Genomic DNA, 21,642 nt, shown 5'->3' with positions numbered 1-21,642 from the left:
CAGGTTAAGTGCTCAGGAACAGGGCAATGGGAACAATAGGTAACTATTCTTTTAAGACTTTAACATATTTAACCATGTTTTACCTAAAATGTTTTTAGATTGTAATTGATGTATACATAGTATACATAGTGTCATAAAACTATGACATGCTCACTTTCCTTCTCTCTCTCTCTCTCTCTCTCTCTCTCTCTCTCTCTCTCTCTCATTCTCTCAATTTCTCAGAGTCAGCACAATGACTAGCAGTCAAGGTCACCTGACCACGGTTATTGTAGAGACCAAGATTCAGGGGTGTTTTTATTCCCCCTTTATATTTCACTGCAGGAGAGAGAGAGAGAGAGAGAGAGAGAGAGAGAGAGAGAGAGAGAGAGAGAGAGAGAGGGGCTGAATGGGAGTGAGGGAGAGCAAAATATAGAGGAAGTGGATAGGAGAGAAAGAGTGGGAGAGAGGGAAGTTGATGGGAAATAAAGAGAGAGGAAGAAAGAGAGGGAGGTGGCGACAGAGGTTAAGGAAGGATGTTGCTTATGTGGTCAGCCATTTTGTTTCTTCAGGAACAAGAAACTTTATTAGCAGCTTTCAGACATGCTATCAGACAGTGTAACACTGAGAAACACTATAGTATAGTATAGTACTCAGTACTGTACAATATAATATAGTATATTATTTATGGTATAGTACAGTATACCACAATAGAAACATTACTTAGAAGATGCCCTTAACCTGGGGCTATTCATTTCCCAGGGCCACTGTAAATTGCTTGTAGTAATTTATACTACAGTCTGGTATGAAATGCGAATACAATGCAAGATTCTAGTCACTGTAGTTAATTTGTGAGCAGACAACACACTGTCTGTACTGTCTGTACAGTAGTACTGCAATCATTAGTACACACACACACATACACTGAGTCTTACATTCATACAAACTCACACGCACTCACTTACTCCCACTCACACACATTTTTATAAATTTTGAGTGTGAGTTTAATAATAATAATAATAATAATAATAATAATAATAATAATGCACAGACGCAACGCACCAACTTATACTGCACACCCGGGCGCGCGCCTGTTGCCTGGCAGTCCCGGATTTCTGCAGTAAAGGGGGTGGGGATCTGCAGCTCCTGGATTGGCCTATGCCCGTGGTCTCTTTGCCGCTATTGGCCCGTGTCGCTGTCGCTGGGAGTGCTCTTCAGTTCTCCATTGGCGGGAGGAGCGCACTGGAGGCGGGCTCTAGATGCGGCCGGTTTATGAGGGGCGCGCGGCCGCGGTGGTGCATCACTCACACCCACCGGCGCTTCTTCCACGGGCGGAGTGGTGCGGAGAGGCAGTACTGCGGCAGCGGAAGGAGACGAAGTCAGACTACGGCGGGCAGTGCGGCTCCCTGGTTACCGGTTCATTCTGTCAGCGACAGAACCCGCGGCAGTCAACCCGATATCATCGGCCACCCAAAAGAAATTAAGATTAATAAATAATCTCCGATAAAACATATTAGATCAAGTTCCTTTCTAACCTCTTCTGCAGAAAAGACCTTGTGTTTTTTTGCAGTTTCAATATCTCTCATCAGTGTGAGCTCCGATTGACTGTTTTCTGAAAATATACATATTTTATTTTTATTTTTTAAATTACCGTTTTTTTTTGTTTTGTTTTTTTCCTCGTCGTGGTTTTCTTCGTGAGTGACAGGGAGAAACGGGAAAGACAGAAACGGTCTATCTCTCATTTATTCCGCTGATAATAACCCTGCAGCTCTTCATCACCTGAGGAAAGCCGCCTGACTGCGCCAGAATGGGGGTAAGACCGCAGCAGTATCGCCTCTATTTACCTGCCCTGCTTATACTTCATACAGCAGTTAAAACGAGTACTAAAGGAAGCCAAATACTGGTCTGTGTTGTGTTCACACCTAGTGTGGAAATACGTGATGTCACATTGATGTGGTTGGTATTATGTATTGCACACAGAAGAGAGCACTTGAATGAAAAGGCAGAAGTGCTGGTTTGATTGCGCATGCAGTGTGTGTGTCAATGTAGTGAAGCCGCTACAGCTGGTGCAACATCTCCGCTACCCAGAGCATGTCGCTCTGTCTGTCCTGTCAGACGAGCCGCGATCGCCGCAGACCCCCCACCCCCCAGACACGCCATCGCCGTGCGGTGTTTCACTGCTGCTGTGGTTAGCTTGCTTCTCTGTGTAAGAATGCCATTGATTCCAAATTAATAATAATTAAATACATATGACACGTGGGGAAGGTAATACGGTCTGTTGGTGTTACCGATGACATTGAATGGACTGAGTGAATCCGCGTCCGATTGCGGAGCATCCACCACCACTCACTCACTTTTATATTCGTTTATTTATTAGAACAGCATCACCTTATCTGTAGATAAAACTGCTATATTTCACATGCACGCAGCGTGACAGCAACGCCTCCACACGTCGCAGTGTTGTGCAGGGGTGGAGTGTATGCCACGCTCGGGCAGCTAGTGAGGGTGATCGAGCGACACGCTGGTACGTATCTCCCGATGCGTCATAATGCGGTTAGAGGGAACGAGCTTCCATTTTATTTCCCTAATTCGTGACATAAGCGGAGCCCGTAATAGCACGCAGCAGTAGTTATATCGGCGCCCCTGCAAGATGGCTAGTGAAAGATGTGCCGATGTACTTTGCTCTGCGGCGTACTCAGAATGCGTCAAACCTTAGAGAAGTCAGCGGTGACCAGTTTTATTAATCAGACATGGCAAAGACGATCATCAGGTTACAGGTTAAATATCCAGTGGAGGATCAGACACACACATAGATAGATTGACATAGAGAGGGATACCAGAAACAGGGAAAATTAAAGGTGCTGTGACATTGAGAAGATGCACCCACAATGCATCCGCACGGACACGGGTAACCTTGATGATGTAACTGGTTCTAGTGCGCCAACGCTGTATTTATTTATTTATTCATCCGTGTTACTGCAATCCTCTTGTGCTTTGTGCATTTAACGGTTTGCCCTGTCTGGATTTCAGTCTTGCTGAATTCGCTGCTGTTATAGTGCAGGCACACGCCCTGGCTGTATTCAGAGGGAGAGGCACTGTTCAATCGGTTCCATTTTTTTCTCTGTTGACCTTTTAGAAGGGTTTTAATAAATGTGTGCATTGTGCACTGGACTGAAACGGCGAGGGGAGCAACCAGTCGATAACGAGAGAGAGGGAGGATGGCACACGTCGCCATCACTCAGACACTGCGTCAAAATGGATGCTGTGAGCTCCAGCAACAGAGCGTGATCAGAGCAGTGGGCTGGCGCTGAGCTGCAGGCGTGTGTGTGCGCGTCCGAGCATCTCCCTTGACGGCCACTGTGGGTGTATCGCGCTTTCTGCAGTCTGTGTGTCTAATAAGATGCATTTTATCCCGAACACTCAATTATCCCCACTTGATGATGATAATATTATTCATATTAAAAATAATGGTCGTTTATTATGTACTATTATCATTATTATATGAATGACCGTTCCTTATGCGGTACTGTGGGAGTTGGCCTTGCCCTGGCGAGGCGGTGCGTGTCTTGGCGTTGCTGGAGACGCGCTGCAGTCCAGTCGCACGCGTTGCTCGCAGTCGGCCGGCGGAGGGGAAATCTTGAGCGACTCCATTCATGCGTCAAAGCGTGGGCGGGGCCGAGCCAGTGGAAATTCCCGATCTGAGGGGGGGTGGGGTGGGGTGTACTATAGGGACACTGCGCCATAGAGAGAGAGAGAGAGAGAGAGAGAGAGAGAGAGAGAGAGAGAGAGAGAGAGAGAGAGAGAGAGAGAGAGAGAGAGTGGGGGGGGGGCAGGATCCTGATCAGGATCAGTAGAGTGTATTACAGATTAATACCCACCACTGAGGACAGAACTGCATCTTTATTTTAACCTCAAACCTGAATCTGTCACCATGCTGTGCTGCGGGTGTCTGTTTTTTGTGTGTCTGACTGTCTGTAGTGTTAGAGAGGGGAGAGACCAGACAAGCAGACTTGCAACATGCAGACCTGCTTCTGTCTGTCTGGAAAGCTCTTTATCTCTATAGCAACTGATCTATCCATGTGACTTTATATCTTTTAATATTATTATTATTATTATTATTATTATTATTATTATTATTGGATGTTATTTCTGGGGTGTTTTTTGGACAGTGAGTGTTCCCAGCTCTATCTACCATTCCCAGAACAATACCCTTCTGACTACAGACTGAAAGATTGATAGCTGGATAGATATATAGGAAGATAGATGGATAGACAGGTAGAGGGTGTAGTAGCCATGGTCTGTGTGAAGTGCACTGGTGTTGGTGCTGGGCTGAGCTGACTGCAGGCGAGGCTCTGACTGACTCTCAGATTAACAGATCTGGTCACCTTCAAACACGTGACCGAGAGAGAGAACGAGGGAGGGAGAGAGAGAAAGGATAATGGCTGAGTCGCAGGTATAATTGGAAAGGGATCGGAAGCGGTAGGGGAGGGGTGGCAGAGGATCTGGTTACCAGATAATTGCCCTCTTCACATTTCGGCAGCAGGGTCTCTTGTTTTTCGGCTCCGGCTGAATTAAACGGGAGCCGAGTCCTGTGCATTCCAGGGCAACTGGTGACACTGGTTATAGGACACGGGTAGGGGTCTCTTTCCTGGTGGGGCTCTCAGTGCTGGGATGTGTAGAAGGCATTCCGTGCTGGTTAGTGCTGCTGGCTGATTTGGCAGACTGACTTGATGCGGCAGTCTGGAAGGGGCACAGAGTCCAATGCCTGTCATTTACTGGGTGCTTAATTTCTTAATTTGTGGTAGAGAGGGAGGCACTGAACCAAGTCACAAACTCCTATGCTTCTAATGAAACATGAAGAGTCTTCATTTTGAGGCCACCTCTTGTTTCACTTCCCTTGCTAAACACGTCCCCAGGAGTAGAGATTTACTCAACAGATGCAGATCAGTATTGACGGCTATCTATAGACGACCACACATTTAAACGGTGAAGCAGCACTTACTCTGTACATTGGACAGTTATTATGCAGCCCTCCTGTGAGTCCTGTAGCTTGGTCCCTCTCACACCCTGTGTAGCCCACAGTACACACATCACCCAGGCTGGAGACAGGTCATTGGGGATGAACAGATCAGTGCAGAGAGAGACAGATGGGTAGGGGGAAGGGGGTGTTTTTTTGGATTGGGGTGGGTCTCATTCTGTAAGGCGATTTTGGTTTTGATATTTATTGTACAAAAACAAATGGGGGGAGGACCTAGAGATGACCTAATAGTGTTAGTCTTTGAAGGAACTTTATTGTCAGGGCAAGTTGATTTGTGTCTCTCTCACACAATCACACATAAGCTCTCTCTCTCTCTCTGCATTTCTGTACCTGCAACACCATGTGTGTGTCTTTCTGAATTTATTACTGTATGTTTCTTTTCGTCCATGTTTTAGTTTGTGTATGTGTGTGGGATGGTACTTCAGTGCATGTGCACATACCCCCCATCTCTGCATTCTGCATGGTGTGGTGTGTGTCAACCCCCTTCTCTGTATACTCCATTGTGTGGTGTTTTGTCAGTGGGTTAATCCCACAGTGCTCTAATCGCACTGTGTTAATCCAGGAGCTGGCCCTGTCAGTGCGTTTACAGCCCAGTCTGTGACAGATGGCCGCTGAGCCTGGGGGGACCTGACACATATAAGGTCACTCAGCAGCACACGCACACAGTGCACATGTGACCCTCACACGTAAGCACACACCAAGGAAGTATTGACGTCTCATCTGCAGTTCAGCAGAATGAGTTCAGCTCATCTGCAGTTCAGAGGACTCATCACAGCTGCTTCCATCTGAGTTACCTAATAAAGGGCCCTGGACTCAGATATTTTAACCGCTCCCTGAGAAATTGAGAGAGAGAGAGAGAGAGAGAGAGAGAGAGAGGAGAAACACTGGGTCACTGAGCTGTACTCTACAGTACCTCTCCAGCTCTCTGATTTCCTGTTTCAGGCAGAGTTTCACAGGTGTTCCTGTTTTTTATCACCGTGCTGCAGTCCTAAACACAGCCGATCTGTGTCATAAATGATAGGCCTTAAGTGGAGCTTCATGACTATTTCCTTACTATTTCCTGAGTATGTACTCCTTCATTGTCACAGAGTAAACAGAGTTGTGGCAGGTTTGGCGTTAGGTCAGGCAGGCAGCCAGCAATACTTGCCAGTGTTTGTGCAGACTTTTACAACAGCAGCTCTGGTACCATCGATATTAAGAGCTTCTGTAAACTGTAGTAGCTCAGTACAGACAAAGATGTCACAAAGGAAGGACTTACATTTTCTGTAGACTTGCTAGGGTAAGCTACAGCTTTGTTTGTTTTTTCTTTCCCTGGGACTCCAAGTAAGTCTACAATATACAGAAATGTCAGGTTTGGCAGTTTTTGTTTAGCAGCATTGTTTGCAGTAATGGATCAGAGGGACTCCCTGTAGTTTGGTTGGTCAAGGTGCTCAGTGAGATAATAGAGCCTGTCTCTGTCCATCTCTGTCCCCATCCTCATCTCTCTCCCTATCTCTGTCCCTGTCCCTGCCTCATTCATCGAATGCTTATGAAATAAACATGGCTGTCCAGGGAGATACAGACAGATACAACAAACTAGTCTTCTGTTTCCTACTCCAGCCCAGCTCCCAGCTCACTTCACTGAACCAGTTATGGGCTGAACTGCAAGAATGTGATCATTTTCCATTGTTTGAGGACACCTGTAGAAGCTGAGGCCTGTGCCAGCAGAGCTGGACAGCTAGTTAGTGCTGGTGGACTGATGGGTATCCTGGCTGTATGCCCACAGTTGCTGTAATTCCAGATTGGTGTCTTTTTATTTTCCAACTGTACTAGACAGTGTGTCATTACATCCCACTGACGCATACACTGATACAGCTACATGCTGTCAGTCAGGCAAGGAGAGATGCACTGTGGGAATCCCCTGTCACACTGGTGTTTCCAACCTTGCCCACAGTACAAAGTGAATGTGTGTGAGTGAGAAAGAGAAGCTGGGTGTGTGTGTGTGTGTGTGTGTGTGTGTGTGTGTGTGTGTGTGTGTGTGTTACACCCATGGTGTGATTGCAGATATGGCCGTTTCTCATTGTGTCAGAGTGGGTGAGTCATGATGCCCAGCTGCAAACATGGAGTGGGAGGGGGGGCAGGGAACGAAAAATGGGAAATGTGATTGTGGTGTGGCCCTGGGGCAGACACACACACACACACACACACAGGAACACACTGTGGGCTCAAGCATGTTGCAACAGATATTGCAACATAGAGAATCAATTTTTACAATGATACTTTTAACATAACTGTCTTGTGGTTGCTCTGTGGAGGCTCAGTACTCTGTGACAGCATTGTGAGTGCTTGCAGTTACAGAGGCTCACGAGAAGCTAGAGATCTATGAAATCCATGGTGCCAAGAACATGGACGGAATTGCAGAATTCAGAGAACAAAAACAGAATTATGCACCTGAGAATATTAGCACACACAGAAAAAGCAGGCTAAATCAGCCAAACGATTTATTATTGTCTCTTGACATAAAAAAAATGTTTACAGTAAAATTACAAAGGGAAATTGCATTTATAGTAACCTTAATTTAGGTGTCATTGTAGTCCGCATTGTGGTTACTTTTGTAAAGTAGCCACAGTAGAGCTGCAGGATTCCAACCACCAGTGTTTAGCACAGTCAATAACCCAACATTTTAAAGTTTATTAAAGTATATTTAAGTATAATTTTAGCAGTTTATTTATTTATTTAGTTAGTTAGTTAGTTAGTTATTTTAATGGACTAAATCAAGACTAAATTCTATACCATTCTGCATGTGTTCTCCAGAGTCTTCAGAGATATTCTTAGAGCCTTTATTTACTTTGTCATTGGTTATTACCCCTAATATCCCCCTACCCCTTTTTATTTACATTATTCCATAACTTTCTATTACTTTGTACCTTTTATTATGAACACTTTGATTAAAACTGTTGAAAAACACTTTGATTAAAACTGTTTTTTTTGTAATATTTTCATGCATTTGTAACTCCTCTGCTGTTGTCAATGTATCAAACACATTACAGATTTTTAAAACTGGGGGAAAAAACAAATCCATAAATTAAGAATAATCAAACTGATTTCATAGGGCCCTACATGGTCTGCTGGGAGCCTAGCCCGTAGGCCAGGTGCATCTCTGGCGTTCCCTGTCAGCGCAAACTGGTCCCTCTGATCAGTAGATTGCTGTGCAGTCTGGGTTCTTCAACTTGTGAGTCAATGGTGCCCCCCTGTGGCCAGCCAGTGCAACCCATAGTCTCCAGTGTCATCAGCCAGTGCTGCACAGAGTAAAGCAATTCATGAATCGTGATTAATTAATAACATAATGAGCAGATGGCCCTGTGGTTTCGAATCGCATGTTGAAATATCAGGCAGCCCTGCAGCTGTGAGCGATGAATCCGTCACCATGATGCTTCCCATATGTATTATGGGATGTAGGGGCAATACAGTCCCAGATCTGTATTTTACAGATATAGTCTGGGCCATAATGAAAAACATGCTGATTAGTGCTGCCTCCCCGCTGGACAAAAATAACTGTCAATAGCTAATTAACAGCACGAGACCAGGGGACAGCCTTCTCTCTATCAATTTGTGTATGTGTCTCTCGTCCTCTGTGTGTGTGTGTGTGTGTGTGTGTGTGTATCTGTCTCTTTCTCACTCATCTCCCCCTTTTCAAATATCTGACTCCTAACATAGGGTTGTAGACTGCTTTTTTTTAAGTAAGGTTGACTTTGAAATTTTAATTGGTTGAATTGTATTTTTCGGGTGACCATGGCTGCTGTGTTGCCTAGTAGATCAGGTGAGGGGAGGCAGAGAGAGGCAGGGGGAGGGGGAGGCAGGCAAGGGTAGAGACCAAGAGTTTGAACCAAGAGTTGTGGGGCAAGGCTGGACCTGCTGTGGAAAAATGCTGGAAGAGCAATCCTATCGCACAGCAACACATACATACTACACACCCACACACACACACACACACACACTACACTGGGCCTTTTGTATGTGCACTGTAATTCCATGAGAGTGAAAGTGGGTAAATATTTTCTTAACAGTACAGCTGATACCCTACACCTCCCAACTCACATCCTGTTTTTTTTGTTACTGATATTCTAAACTCTGCTGTGGGAACTCTGTGGGGCGGTAGGGCAGCTATGTGTCAGCCAAGTCCAGGCCGGCCCTGTGCTCAGAGAGCAGCCCAGTCTGTCAAGGGAACCCTCGCTGTGGTTTGGAGTGTGAAAGTACAGGGGGGCCCAGCGCATTGCCATCCTGTCTATTAGCTGCTTAATACAAAAACTGCTTGCCAAAAAGCATTAAAATCATTACACTGGCTAAACCCAGAACAAGTCATGCCCTGAAAAATCTGAACAATTCCTTCTGCCCAGCTCAACAAAAACCACGTTCATTCTCCAGCCATTATTTGCACCCTCTCTCACGCCCTCACTTGTGAACCTTCACCTTGCTTGGGTGTGACCAACTCCATAATGCACTGCTCCCCTGCTGGTGTTTGGGACGTGCAGGGTAATGTCTGCTGAATTAAAAGTAATGGTATTTCCTCACGCAAAACCTGCAGTACCCTGAATAAGCAGACATCCTAGTGCAAGGGAGCTAAATCAAGTGCAGAACACAATAGGGTTCCTTCCTTGGAGTGTGCCAAGGGGCAGGTTAGGCATACATACATACAGACGTAGTTACAGTGGAATGATTAAAAGTGCTAAAATACATCAGTAACGAGCAGGAGCCAGTGGGAGGAGCGGAGTAATGGAGTAGCGTGGACGAACCAGGGCACAGAGACACCAAACAGACAGCCGAGTTCTGGATGCGCTGAAGCGACGCAGGCAGGTCATAATCATAATGATGATCATAATAATAATCATGAAACAGCCACGCTCACCACAGGCAGGGAAATGGCAGGGGCTCACCTTAGCTGTCCACAGACACTCCTCTACTGGGTGTGTTCATCTGTACTCTTCCACCTTTCACTGCTCTGTCCCACGAGAGTAACTCAGACCCCTTGAGTCTGTGACTGGGCAGATCTCGATGAGTTCCCAACCCTCTGGCAGCAAACCCACACCCCCTCAAACCATTTCCCAAAACAGAGAAGGAATAATCCTGTTTGAAACACCCCCAACCCCAGCTTTCTGAGACTTGTCCAGACAGAAAGGTGTGCAGGCAGGGAGGGAGCAGCCTCAAGGCTCCCTCTGCACACCCACCTCTCTCAGCCTCTCTTTTAAACCCTTCCTCACCTGCTCTGTCAGACCCGCTCTTCCCTCTGTCAATGTCAGTGCAATCACAAGCCAGTGCAGCACACAGCTTGCTTGGGTGATCGAGGGAAAATAGGTTGGTTTCAAGTAGGTTACAAAAACCATAAAGCTGTTAATAACTCATTGAAATCTACTGGAAGTGGACAGTGTCTGTGTGGTTTTGGAAAGAGCAGACCTTGTAACTGGAAACTGACTGTTGAACCAAACTAGCACACAGGGCATTTCTGTGGGCTAGGTGGCCATCTGAATGTGCTGTGGGAGTTCACCGCACAGGCAAACACTGAGGAAGGGCAATTGAAAACCATGTTTTAATACAGATGCAGGAGAGAGAGAAGGAGAGAAGAGAGGGATGAGAGGAGAGAGACAAGAGAAAGGAGAGAGGAGAGGTATGAGAAAATGGAGAAACAAGAGGAGACAGGAGAAAGATAGAGACAAGAAGGTGGGGAAAGACGAGAGAGCGAGAGGAGTTGGGTTCCTGGTAATAGTGCATCCCATGCATCAATTAAAAGTGCGCAGCAGCATTCTGAGAGCTCTCCTCTTGGGGCTCAGTGCTGTCATAACCTGTCATCATGGATCTGTTCACTTTGCTGTATGGAGCTTTCAAACATTTGATGAGTTCAGTCTCCTGACAGATAGAATTCCAGATTCTTGAGAGGTAGAGAGGGAGAGGATTGAAGGCAGAGAGAGATCAAGTAGGCATGTTTCTCTTTGTGTCTGTGTGTTGCCCATGGCAGTGCTACGAATCACAGACTTGGTGAGCTAAAGGGGAACCGAACTATCTCTGACCTGTTGCTGTTTCCCTCCCTGCAGTATGGACGATCAGACAGTTACCGCGTGGCCACCACGCAGGGGGACAAGGATGAAAAGGAATCCCCCAAGAAGAAGAACAAGGGGAAAGATCTTGATGAACTGAAGAAGGAAGTACCACTGGTGAGGCCCTCTGACTGACAGACCGACTGTATGACAGAGAGAGACTGACACAGACATACTGACAAGACTGAAACAAATGATAAAAGAGGGAATTCCTATTTTTGGCTGTATCTCATTTCTTTCCTTTTCTCCCTCGTTTGCTCAGACAGAACACAAGATGTCTGTGGAAGAAGTATGCCGGAAATTCAACACTGACATTGTCCAGGTGAGAGCACACTGCCCCCTAGTGTTAATCAGGGCAAACAACTGCCTGTGTGTCAGTGTGTGTGTGTGTGTGTGTGTGTGTGTGTGTGTGTGTTTATATAAATTGTATTTTTTATATCCCTTCCTACCTCTCCCTCTCTCTCAGGGTCTGACTCTGGCCAAGGCTGCAGAGTACCTGCTCCGGGATGGCCCGAACGCACTCACGCCCCCCCCCACCACTCCGGAGTGGGTGAAGTTCTGCCGCCAGCTGTTTGGCGGATTCTCCATCCTGCTGTGGATTGGTGCTATCCTCTGCTTCCTGGCCTATGGCATCCAGGCCGCCACAGAGGACGAGCCAGCCGGAGACAATGTGAGAGGGAGGAAGAGGGAGAGAGAGGGAGGGAGTGGAGGAGAGAGGGAGGGGGAGAGGGAGGAAGAGAAAAATGTGTATGTTTGTTTAAGCTCTAGAGATCCTGGGTGGGGCAGTGTGTCAGTGGTCAATTTGTGTCAGTGCTCAGTACTGACCCCTGCTCTCCCTTACTCAGCTATACCTGGGTATTGTGCTGTCTGCTGTCGTCATCATCACGGGCTGCTTCTCCTACTACCAAGAGGCCAAGAGCTCCAAGATAATGGAGTCCTTCAAGAACATGGTGCCCCAGGTTCGACAATGCTTTCTGTCTTCGCCTCTGTCTCTCTCTCCCTCTCCCTGTCTCTCTGTCCCTTTCTGTCTCTACCTGTCTCTCTCTCTCTCTCTGTGTTGGCCAGTAACATGTCTTCATATCTGTGTGTGAGCAGCAAGCCCTGGTGATCCGCGAGGGGGAGAAGATGCAGATCAATGCCGAGGAGGTGGTGGGTGGAGACCTGGTGGAGGTGAAGGGAGGAGACAGAGTGCCGGCCGACCTCCGAATTGTCTCTGCCCACGGCTGTAAGGTGCGCCACGTACACGCTACCCACGCTGCACTGTACCAAAGATATGCCATCCACACTGTACATGCCTACTCATAATTTCTTAAAAGTATAAAATAAAATAAAATGTAATCAAGAGCAACTATACTAACATAACCTTTTGACTGAATTGCCACAGAAGATGATTGCAATAAATCAAAATAAAACGATATCTGAGTAGCAGTTACTGTTTCTAGCTCTGTCTGTTATTACTGTCGGTTTCATTTGCAGCCCTCCCAATTACCAACTTGATTATAGGGTAAAATCCAACATCTCTTCTGATAGAGAGTGGAGTAGGCTTGAACAGAGAGCACAGGAGGAGACACTTCCATCTGCATTGACACGAGATTAATGTAATAATATGAAATGCACTATTTTGTTATTGTTTTTTAAAATGCAGTTATATAGATTATCTTCACATTTACTATCTTGCAAATCAAGATGTTGTAGAACTTGTGGAATGGGGGTAGAGAAGTAAGAAGAGATTTTATAAAGCTTTAAAGTTTCTTATACAGATAACGGTTACATTTGAGATAGCTTTAACTTGTCTTATACAGTTAACAGAAAATATGAAAGCAGTATTAACTTAGATAGAGATGGGAAGAGCACACAGCATCCACACTGCACTGAGTACTGTATATGATGACTGAATACACTTTACTATATATCAGCACTGAACACATACTTCACACAGACCCCTGGCTGAGAGCACTGACAGCTCTTTCTCATCCCTGATAGGTGGATAACTCCTCCTTGACTGGTGAATCAGAACCCCAGACCCGGTCACCTGACTGCACCCATGACAACCCACTGGAAACACGCAACATTGCTTTCTTTTCAACCAACTGTGTGGAAGGTACTGTCACCACGACATCTACTCCCCATCCTCCTCTCCTTCTCTTCGCTTATTTTTTTTATTCAAGGATTTCCTTTTGTTACAAATAAAAGCATCAGTAAAAATAAAGAAATATCTCTCTCTCTGTCTCTCTCTCTCTCTCTCAGGCACGGCCCGAGGGATCGTGGTTGCCACTGGTGACCGTACTGTGATGGGCCGCATCGCCACACTGACATCGGGGCTGGAGACGGGCAAGACACCCATCGCCAAGGAGATAGAGCACTTTATCCACCTGATCACGGGGGTGGCTGTATTCCTGGGTGTGACCTTCTTCGTCCTGTCCATCGTGCTGGGCTACAGCTGGCTGGAGGCCGTCATCTTCCTCATCGGCATCATTGTTGCCAACGTACCTGAGGGGCTTCTGGCCACAGTCACTGTGAGTGCGCCCTTTCACTGTCTCTATGTTTCTGTCTCTGTGCCTGTGTGTCCATGTCTCTGTGTATGTGTCTATGTGTCTCTCTCTGTCTGTGTGTCTGTGTATGTGTCTCTGTATATTTGTCTGTGTCCATTCCAGCCACAGTGCAGTGTGAACCCCTGTCTCTATATGTCTCTCTCAGGTGTGTCTGACCCTGACTGCTAAGAGAATGGCTCGTAAGAACTGCCTGGTGAAGAACCTGGAAGCAGTAGAGACTCTGGGCTCCACCTCCACCATCTGCTCCGACAAGACTGGCACGCTGACCCAGAACCGCATGACGGTGGCCCATATGTGGTTCGACAACCAGATCCATGAGGCCGACACCACAGAGGACCAGTCAGGTAAACCAGCACAGACCAGTGTAACACCACGGAGGACCAGTCAGGTATACAGACAAGGCCAGTAAACCAGTATAGATCAGCCTGGTGAACCAGTACAGACCAATGTCACACCATGGAGGACCAGTATAGTCCAGGGAAACAGATCACAGTTCAGCACATCACACTGTCTTAACTTAGTTATCCCACAAGAACGAGGATGATCTCTTTTCACCAGGTCATTAATTGGAGTAGTATTTTTTATGGGTCCAGTACAGGCCGATCCTAGAATGACACACACGACAGCAAATGCCACAAGTGTACATCACACTGTAGAGAACCAGCAACCAACACAGTCTCATACAGACCAGGACAACTGAGATGCACCACTGACAGTAAACATCTCCCTCTCTCCCTCCCCCTCTCTCTCCCTCTCCTTCTCCCACAGGTGCCTCCTTTGACAAGAGCTCAGCCACGTGGGTGGCGCTGGCACGCGTTGCATCGCTGTGTAACCGGGCCGTGTTCAAGGGCGGGCAGGACGGGCTGCCCATCCTGAAGCGGGATGTGGCTGGTGACGCATCAGAGTCGGCCCTGCTCAAGTGCATCGAACTGTCCTGCGGCTCTGTCAAGGCCATCCGCGAGAGGAACAAGAAGGTCGCCGAGATCCCCTTCAACTCCACAAACAAGTACCAGGTCAGGACAGCACTTGACAGACACACACTGGGACACACAAAGTACACGGGGATACACACACACGCTGGGACACACACTGGGAGGCTGGCAGACACACTGGGTCACTGGGAAACGTGCTGATAAACATACTGAGACACAGGCAGCGGCGTCATTAGGCTACAGCCCCAAATATTTTATGTATAGCCCTGGATCTTTTTATCTGTCATTCCAATCATGCATTAAAGCCCTCAAAAATAATATGATATCGTTGATCAAAAACGCAAGTATGTTTTAGGTCCTCTGTGTGTCCTCTCAAACGGAGGCATTGCTCTAAGGTTGCTTGTTGCTAGAAAACCTGCGCGGTCTGTTTACCTCAATACTGCTGGCGGTAGTGAGACTGCCTATGCCAGCTAATGACGTTGAATGTGGCGAGGTAGCCAGCTAGCTAGCCAATTTGTTTCTAAGCATCAAGATGAAACCAGCAAAGAAACATAAGATAGACATTAGGGCATTTTTTCAAGCAATGTGAGTGCTTATAGCTAAGCTAGATATTTATAATTGAATGAAAGTACAGCTAAAGAGTTGATGACTGATTGACAATATATAAGTATAGCTAGCTAGCTAGCTAACATTACTGCTGGCTGGAAATTTTTTCAGATCAGTTTTTCTTTCCTTTTTCATACAAAATGTTAGTTTGTCTTTTTTATTAATAAGTATACCAGATTTATACATTTAGCTATTAAAAATCAAATTTTTCTTCCCGGGGAGAATGCCCCCGGCTAAGCCCCGAATGTATTGCAATTCTAGCAATGCCTATGGATATGGGAGGACACTGACTGGCACACAGGTTGGGGGCGAATCACACTGGGACATTGGGAAAAGCACTGGGAGATGTGCAGAGATACTCACTGTGTTGCTCATGTCTGTGTGTGTCTATGTCTGGGCAGCTCTCTGTGCATGAGACCGAGGACCCCAATGACAATCGCTACCTGCTGGTGATGAAAGGCGCCCCCGAGAGGATCCTGGACCGCTGCTCCACCATCATGATGCAGGGCAAGGAGCAGCCCATGGATGAGGAGCTGAAGGAGGCTTTCCAGAATGCATACCTGGAACTGGGAGGACTGGGAGAGAGAGTGCTGGGTGAGAGAGGCGGGGAGAGAGAGGGTGGAGAGAGGGAGAGAAAGAGAGATAGAGGGGAGGAGTTTGAGAGGGGGAGAGAGAGGAAGAGGGGGGGAGTAAAAGGGGGAGAAAGAGTGAGCACTGGAGGAATCAGGACAAGACAGACAGAAAGAGAGCGGGGACACTGGGGGAATGGAGTCAAGCTTATGCAGGAAGGACGGCAAGGAGAAAGCAGTGGGTGAGAGAGGGAGATGGGAGGAGGGGTGGGGGAGAGGGCACTGATGGAATATACTTTATCCCTGTCTCACCACACAAAATTGACCTCCGTTCCCCCCCTCTTCTGCCTCTCCTCCTCTCCTCCCCTCAGGTTTCTGCCACCTGCTCATGCCTGAGGATCAGTACCCCAAGGGATTCGCCTTCGACTGCGATGACGTCAACTTCCAGACAGACAACCTGTGCTTTGTAGGCCTGATGTCTATGATCGACCCGCCCCGCGCTGCCGTGCCCGACGCTGTGGGCAAGTGCCGCTCCGCTGGCATCAAGGTGATCATGGTGACTGGCGACCACCCCATCACTGCCAAGGCCATTGCCAAGGGGGTGGGCATCATCTCCGAGGGCAACGAGACAGTGGAGGACATTGCTGCCCGCCTCAACATCCCCGTCAGCCAGGTCAACCCCAGGTAAGCCCTGTGCCTGTCACCCATGCACACCAAACACATGCCTAACTCTGTTATTACACTTGATACACTTTACACACTGTACTGACCCTGCCCTGTGACACACTGCACCGCCCCCAGTGTAACTCACTGCACTGCTGCTCCCCCCCTGCAGGGACGCAAAGGCCTGTGTGATCCATGGTACAGATCTGAAGGACTTCTCTCAGGAGCAGATCGACGAGATCCTGCGGAACCACACCGAGATTGTGTTTGCCAGGACCTCCCCCCAACAGAAACTCATCATCGTGGAGGGCTGCCAGAGACAGGTACTGTACTGCACCCCTCCCTTTCTGCCTCTGAGGCCCTCTCTCCCTCTCAGACACTATCTTCCTCTCTTCTTTTCTTTCCCACTTCCCTTTCCGTCTCTTTCTCTCCCAGATGTCCTGACACAAGATTAACCTCTCACTCCCTCTCTCTTCCTTTCTCATTCTCTCTCTTACAGGGTGCGATCGTGGCAGTGACGGGTGATGGAGTGAACGACTCCCCGGCGCTGAAGAAGGCTGACATCGGCGTTGCCATGGGGATCGCCGGTTCCGATGTGTCCAAACAGGCGGCCGACATGATCCTGCTGGATGACAACTTTGCCTCTATCGTCACCGGAGTGGAAGAAGGTGAGACAGAGAGAGAAGGAGGGGTGGGAGAGGGGAAGAGAGATAGAGATGGGGGAGAGAAAGAGGGAGAGCGTGCAGGGGGAGAAACATGAAGAGAGTAGTGCAGTGTGTAATTCTGTCGTTGTGTCTGTGTGTGTCCACAGGTCGTCTGATCTTTGATAACCTAAAGAAGTCCATTGCCTACACCCTAACAAGCAACATCCCTGAGATCACCCCCTTCCTGCTGTTCATCATGGCCAACATCCCGTTGCCCCTGGGCACCATCACCATCCTGTGTATCGATCTGGGCACAGACATGGTGCGCACTGCGTACAGACACCACACACGCTAGACACACACGCACCACACGCTCACAATCATTGCACACATACTGTATACACTGCACAGACACTGTACACACTGCACACTCACTAAACGCAGATTTACTACGCTCTTCAGACGCACTGTTTAAACTGTACTACACAGACATGCCATATAAACTACACTCAATGTAAAATCTGTTTATACACTCACTGACAAACTGACCCCTTTCTCCCTCTCTCTCTCTCTTTCTCTCTCTCCTCTATCACTGCAGGTCCCTGCTATCTCCCTGGCCTACGAGGCTGCAGAGAGTGACATCATGAAGAGGCAGCCCAGGAACCCACGCACGGACAAGCTGGTGAATGAACGGTTGATCAGCATGGCCTATGGGCAGATAGGTGCGCAGCCTGACCCCCGACACCTAATCCCCACCCCCAGCTCTGTGTGCCACTTCAACTACTTTCATTCAGTGAGGACATTTTAAAATTTCCTCTTTCTCTCTCTCTCTCACTGTCTGCAGGTATGATCCAGGCTTTAGGAGGGTTCTTCAGCTACTTTGTCATCCTGGCTGAGAATGGCTTCCTTCCTTCCTGCCTGGTTGGCATCCGGCTAAACTGGGATGACCGGTCCAACAACGACCTGGAGGACAGTTACGGCCAGCAGTGGGTCAGTACCCCTCCCTCTCTCTGTCCCTCTCTTTCTCTCCCCCTCCATCTCTATTCCTACTTCTCTCTCTCCTCCTTCCCCCCCTCTCTCTCCCACCCTCCCTGGCCTTGTCATGTGCCTGCATTGAGAACTCTTTCAGTCTCTTCCTCTCTCTCTCCCATTCTCCAGACCTATGAGCAGAGAAAGATTGTGGAGTTCACGTGTCACACTGCGTTCTTTGTCAGTATCGTGGTGGTGCAGTGGGCCGACGTCATCATTTGCAAAACTCGCAGGAACTCCGTCTTTCAGCAGGGCATGAAGTGAGTCCCCTGCCTGCCTGTCTGTCGGTCTGAGTGTCTGTCAGTAGTGTGTCAGGGTGTGTGTACAGCAGCCCTATTACTGGGGGGCCAATGAGACTTAACAGACATAAGACATATATAACACTTCTAATACAAATCTAAAATGACAAAAATAAAGTAATAGTAATAATGTGTCTCATTTGATTACACTTTTGAATGTTTTCACAGGTTCAATGAAATATACAGTGATTTTAGACCTGTGTAAAGAGCTAACATATGTGGCTACAGCCTGTCAGAAAAGCTGATTATTTTGGCACAGTGGTAGTGTTAAGGATGTGATAGTTAAAGGAATAAATAATGATAATGAAATGTTCCACACATTGGGAACAGTAGCCTATTAAATGTGTGTTATGTTCTTAAAAGTGTTTAAAAAATCAGAAACAAAAAAAATATATAGATATCTATAGAGTGTGTTATTGGACAAATAAAATATGTTGTTTATGTAGCAAAAAAGCCCCATGTCTCACAGCATTGTGCTTTCTGTTTAAAAAATTATTATGTGCTGACCAGTTAGTATTCTGAAATATGTCAGCTGATTTCACATCATGTTTTCAGAACATAGATGATAGGCACCAGCCAATAATTAAGAAACATTATTTTAAAATCTAAAACATACAGGAGTTAACCCTAATGTTTTGTGTCTCACCCTGCCCTGTCTGTCTGCAGGAATAAGATCCTGATCTTCGGGCTATTTGAGGAGACAGCTCTGGCTGCCTTCCTGTCCTACTGCCCCGGCATGGATGTGGCTCTCAGGATGTACCCTCTTAAGTAAGTCCCTTCAGCCTTGCACGTGGGTGCTGCTCCACAGAAAGTTGACCATCCCATTTCCTGTAGGAGTGTTACTATAAACATGGATGCTTTCCTAACTCTCCCTGTCTCTCCCTTTCTCGCTCAGGCCCAGCTGGTGGTTCTGTGCATTCCCCTACAGTTTCCTCATCTTTATTTACGACGAAATTCGAAAACTCATCCTGCGCAGGAACCCCGGAGGTATGGCCATTTAACACAATGAACAAAGTGTCCCCTTAACACACACTGAAAACAGTCTCTCCTTAACACACTGAACACACTCTTCAGAGATGCAGTAGTTACAAACAAGAAAACACACACACAGACTCACACACACACACCCACACCCACACACACACACATACACACTTTCCAAGAGCCCTCAGAGTAAGACTAGCTAGGACTGCCTGACTGCTATTAACAATCATTGTGACTCTCTCTCTTTCTCTCTCTCTCTCTGTAGGTTGGGTGGAAAAGGAGACCTACTATTAAATTATCAAACAATTTTCAACTCATCCACCCTGCCTCCAATCCAGCGCCACCCTCTCCCTCCCTCCCTCTATCTATCTATCTCTCTATCTCCCCATTCTCATTTTTGTTTCACTCACTTCACTTCATCCCTCTTAACACACAAGCACCCCCCCGCCCCATCTGCCTCCCCCCTCCAGAGAAAAAGCAAAAAATGGAAACAAACGAGCACATGGCAACAACCTCCCCCTAATCTGCTCCTCCCTCCATCCCGCTCTGACAAAGAGAGGATAAGAGGCGAGAGAGAAAGTGACAAGTAGCAGACTCCTTACAGGAGAGCTGTGCACCCGTCCCTCTCTCAGCCTCTCAGACAACATCTTTGTCAGTCAGAAATAGCAGGGGCTGGTATCCGACCCTCCCCCCTCTGAACGCAATCATGGTGTTGGAGCGGCCTGGAAAGACATCACTCATACCTTCTCTGCAGGAACATGAAGCCGAGAGAGCGAAGACTGGCAGTTTCCGAGGGTGAGAGAGAGGGGGGGGCAGTCGGAGCTGAGCGGCGAATGGAGGCCATCTAGTGGCCGAGCGACGAGTGACCACTTACTGTGACTCTCCTCAGACTGTCCTCTCCTCTTCCCTCCTTCCCTCCCTGCTCGACTCTCCCTCTCCCTCCGTTCATCTCCTGCTCCCTCCCTCTCCTCCCCCTCAGTCCCAGTGGCAGGGGAGCCCACAATGGCATCCCCCATCCTCCCCAGTTCTGCGAAACCTTGTTTTGCTGCTGGTTGAGATGAGAGGGGGCACACAGTCCTCTGTCCCCATTCTTACTGACTCGCTCTGTTTTACCTGGGGGAGAGAAATATGTTTAAATGTATTTATTAATTATTCTTGGGGTGGGCATATGAAAGCTGCTCCCTCCATTTAGACATGACAAAGCACCCTCCACCCTCTCTATTTCTTTCTCTTTCACTCCCCTCCTCCACCCAAGTGTCTGTCTGTCTGTCTGTCTGTCTGTGTGCACCGTGAGAATCATTGTCCCTTCTCCGCCTTCTTTGCCCCGTTAATCAATCTCTCTGTGTTCTAGGAAAATATTTCTCTTTGGTTTCATTAAGAAATTAAAAAAAAAAAACAATACAAAAACATGGGGGAAAAAAGACAAAAATAACTTATTGAACAACAAAGAAAAACAAACAACGAACGAATGAACGAAAAGAAAAAAAAATCTTATTTTTTCTGTGGTTTCAATCTATTTTGCCGGGTTTTCAGAGGGCCACTATAACTGCGAGGAGAAGCAAACAAGAACAAAATGACAACACTGGCTATTGTAAAAAAATAAATTAAAAAAATAACAGAAACATTGTTGTTATTATTATCAATACTTCTACTGATGTGAATAATGCTGCAGTTGTTAGTTGTCTGTGCATTTGTTTGCGGGTGCAGGGAGGACAGACACCCCCTGGCCACAGGGAGAGGGGCAGCGTGGCACAAGGAGAAACAAGAATCCATGTCAAAAAGAAACGAAACCGACGTCAATAAAAATCTAGAACATTTAATACAACCTACAACTGTCTGTGTGTCTTTATCCCGCTGTCTCTGTCTGTCCGTCTGTCTCTCTGAGGCTGTCTCTGTCTGTGTCTCTCTCTCTCTCTCAATACAATAAGCATACATCCTAGTTCAATGGGATAACAAGTACAGACATAATCCAGTTATGTCCTAGGTGTGTGCTCGGAGTCACAGTAAAACAATAGAGGTTTCAACAATACATACATAAGTAATAACATACAGTCCGAACAGGGGGGTGGTGTTCAGTAATTGTGCGGTCCTGACCTCAGTGCGAAGGTCATTCCACCACTAACGGGAGGGTTGAAGGGGATTGAAGAGGGGTCAAGTTAGTATTCTGGCTATACTATAGTGCAATATACTCTACTGTACTGTACTGTACTGTACTGCAATACACTATTAGAACAGTTAATAGGTGATCATCTGATGGTGTTTCAGTCCCCTGACTGCCCTCT

General features: G+C 47.2%; 1 protein-coding gene across 2 annotated transcripts; it reads left to right on the top strand.

Annotated features, from left to right (window-relative positions):
• The first annotated feature begins 1,281 nt into the window (after positions 1-1,281).
• Positions 1,282-21,185, top strand: atp1a3b (ATPase Na+/K+ transporting subunit alpha 3b). 2 transcript variants are annotated; one of them, XM_066719437.1, is made up of 21 exons: positions 1,282-1,789; positions 11,080-11,199; positions 11,345-11,404; positions 11,549-11,752; positions 11,928-12,041; positions 12,178-12,312; positions 13,066-13,183; positions 13,330-13,598; positions 13,780-13,978; positions 14,403-14,647; positions 15,574-15,766; positions 16,113-16,425; positions 16,577-16,727; positions 16,904-17,072; positions 17,216-17,370; positions 17,647-17,770; positions 17,893-18,038; positions 18,207-18,337; positions 19,043-19,144; positions 19,272-19,363; positions 19,626-21,185. In XM_066719437.1, the coding sequence occupies exons 1-21, from the start codon at positions 1,784-1,786 to the stop codon at positions 19,652-19,654; spliced, it is 3,075 nt and encodes a 1,024-aa protein (XP_066575534.1). In that variant the 5' UTR covers positions 1,282-1,783; the 3' UTR covers positions 19,655-21,185. The 2 variants fall into 2 exon arrangements, with proteins under 2 accessions (XP_066575534.1, XP_066575535.1); XM_066719438.1 differs by lacking the exon at positions 1,282-1,789 and adding an exon at positions 2,480-2,500.
• Positions 21,186-21,642: the final 457 nt, after the last annotated feature.

This window comes from Amia ocellicauda, chromosome 12, assembly GCF_036373705.1.
Source record: "Amia ocellicauda isolate fAmiCal2 chromosome 12, fAmiCal2.hap1, whole genome shotgun sequence".
NCBI lineage: Eukaryota > Metazoa > Chordata > Actinopteri > Amiiformes > Amiidae > Amia > Amia ocellicauda.
The sequence above is the reverse complement of the archived record's forward strand: the minus strand, read 5'-3'. Positions and strand labels throughout refer to the sequence as shown.

Excerpts from the sequence above, each read along its gene's own strand:
- atp1a3b (XM_066719437.1), top strand. Across the intron at positions 11,200-11,344 it reads TGAAGAAGGAAGTACCACTG|ACAGAACACAAGATGTCTGT; the intron begins GTGAGGCCCTCT and ends TCGTTTGCTCAG. Across the intron at positions 13,599-13,779 it reads GGCTTCTGGCCACAGTCACT|GTGTGTCTGACCCTGACTGC; the intron begins GTGAGTGCGCCC and ends TGTCTCTCTCAG.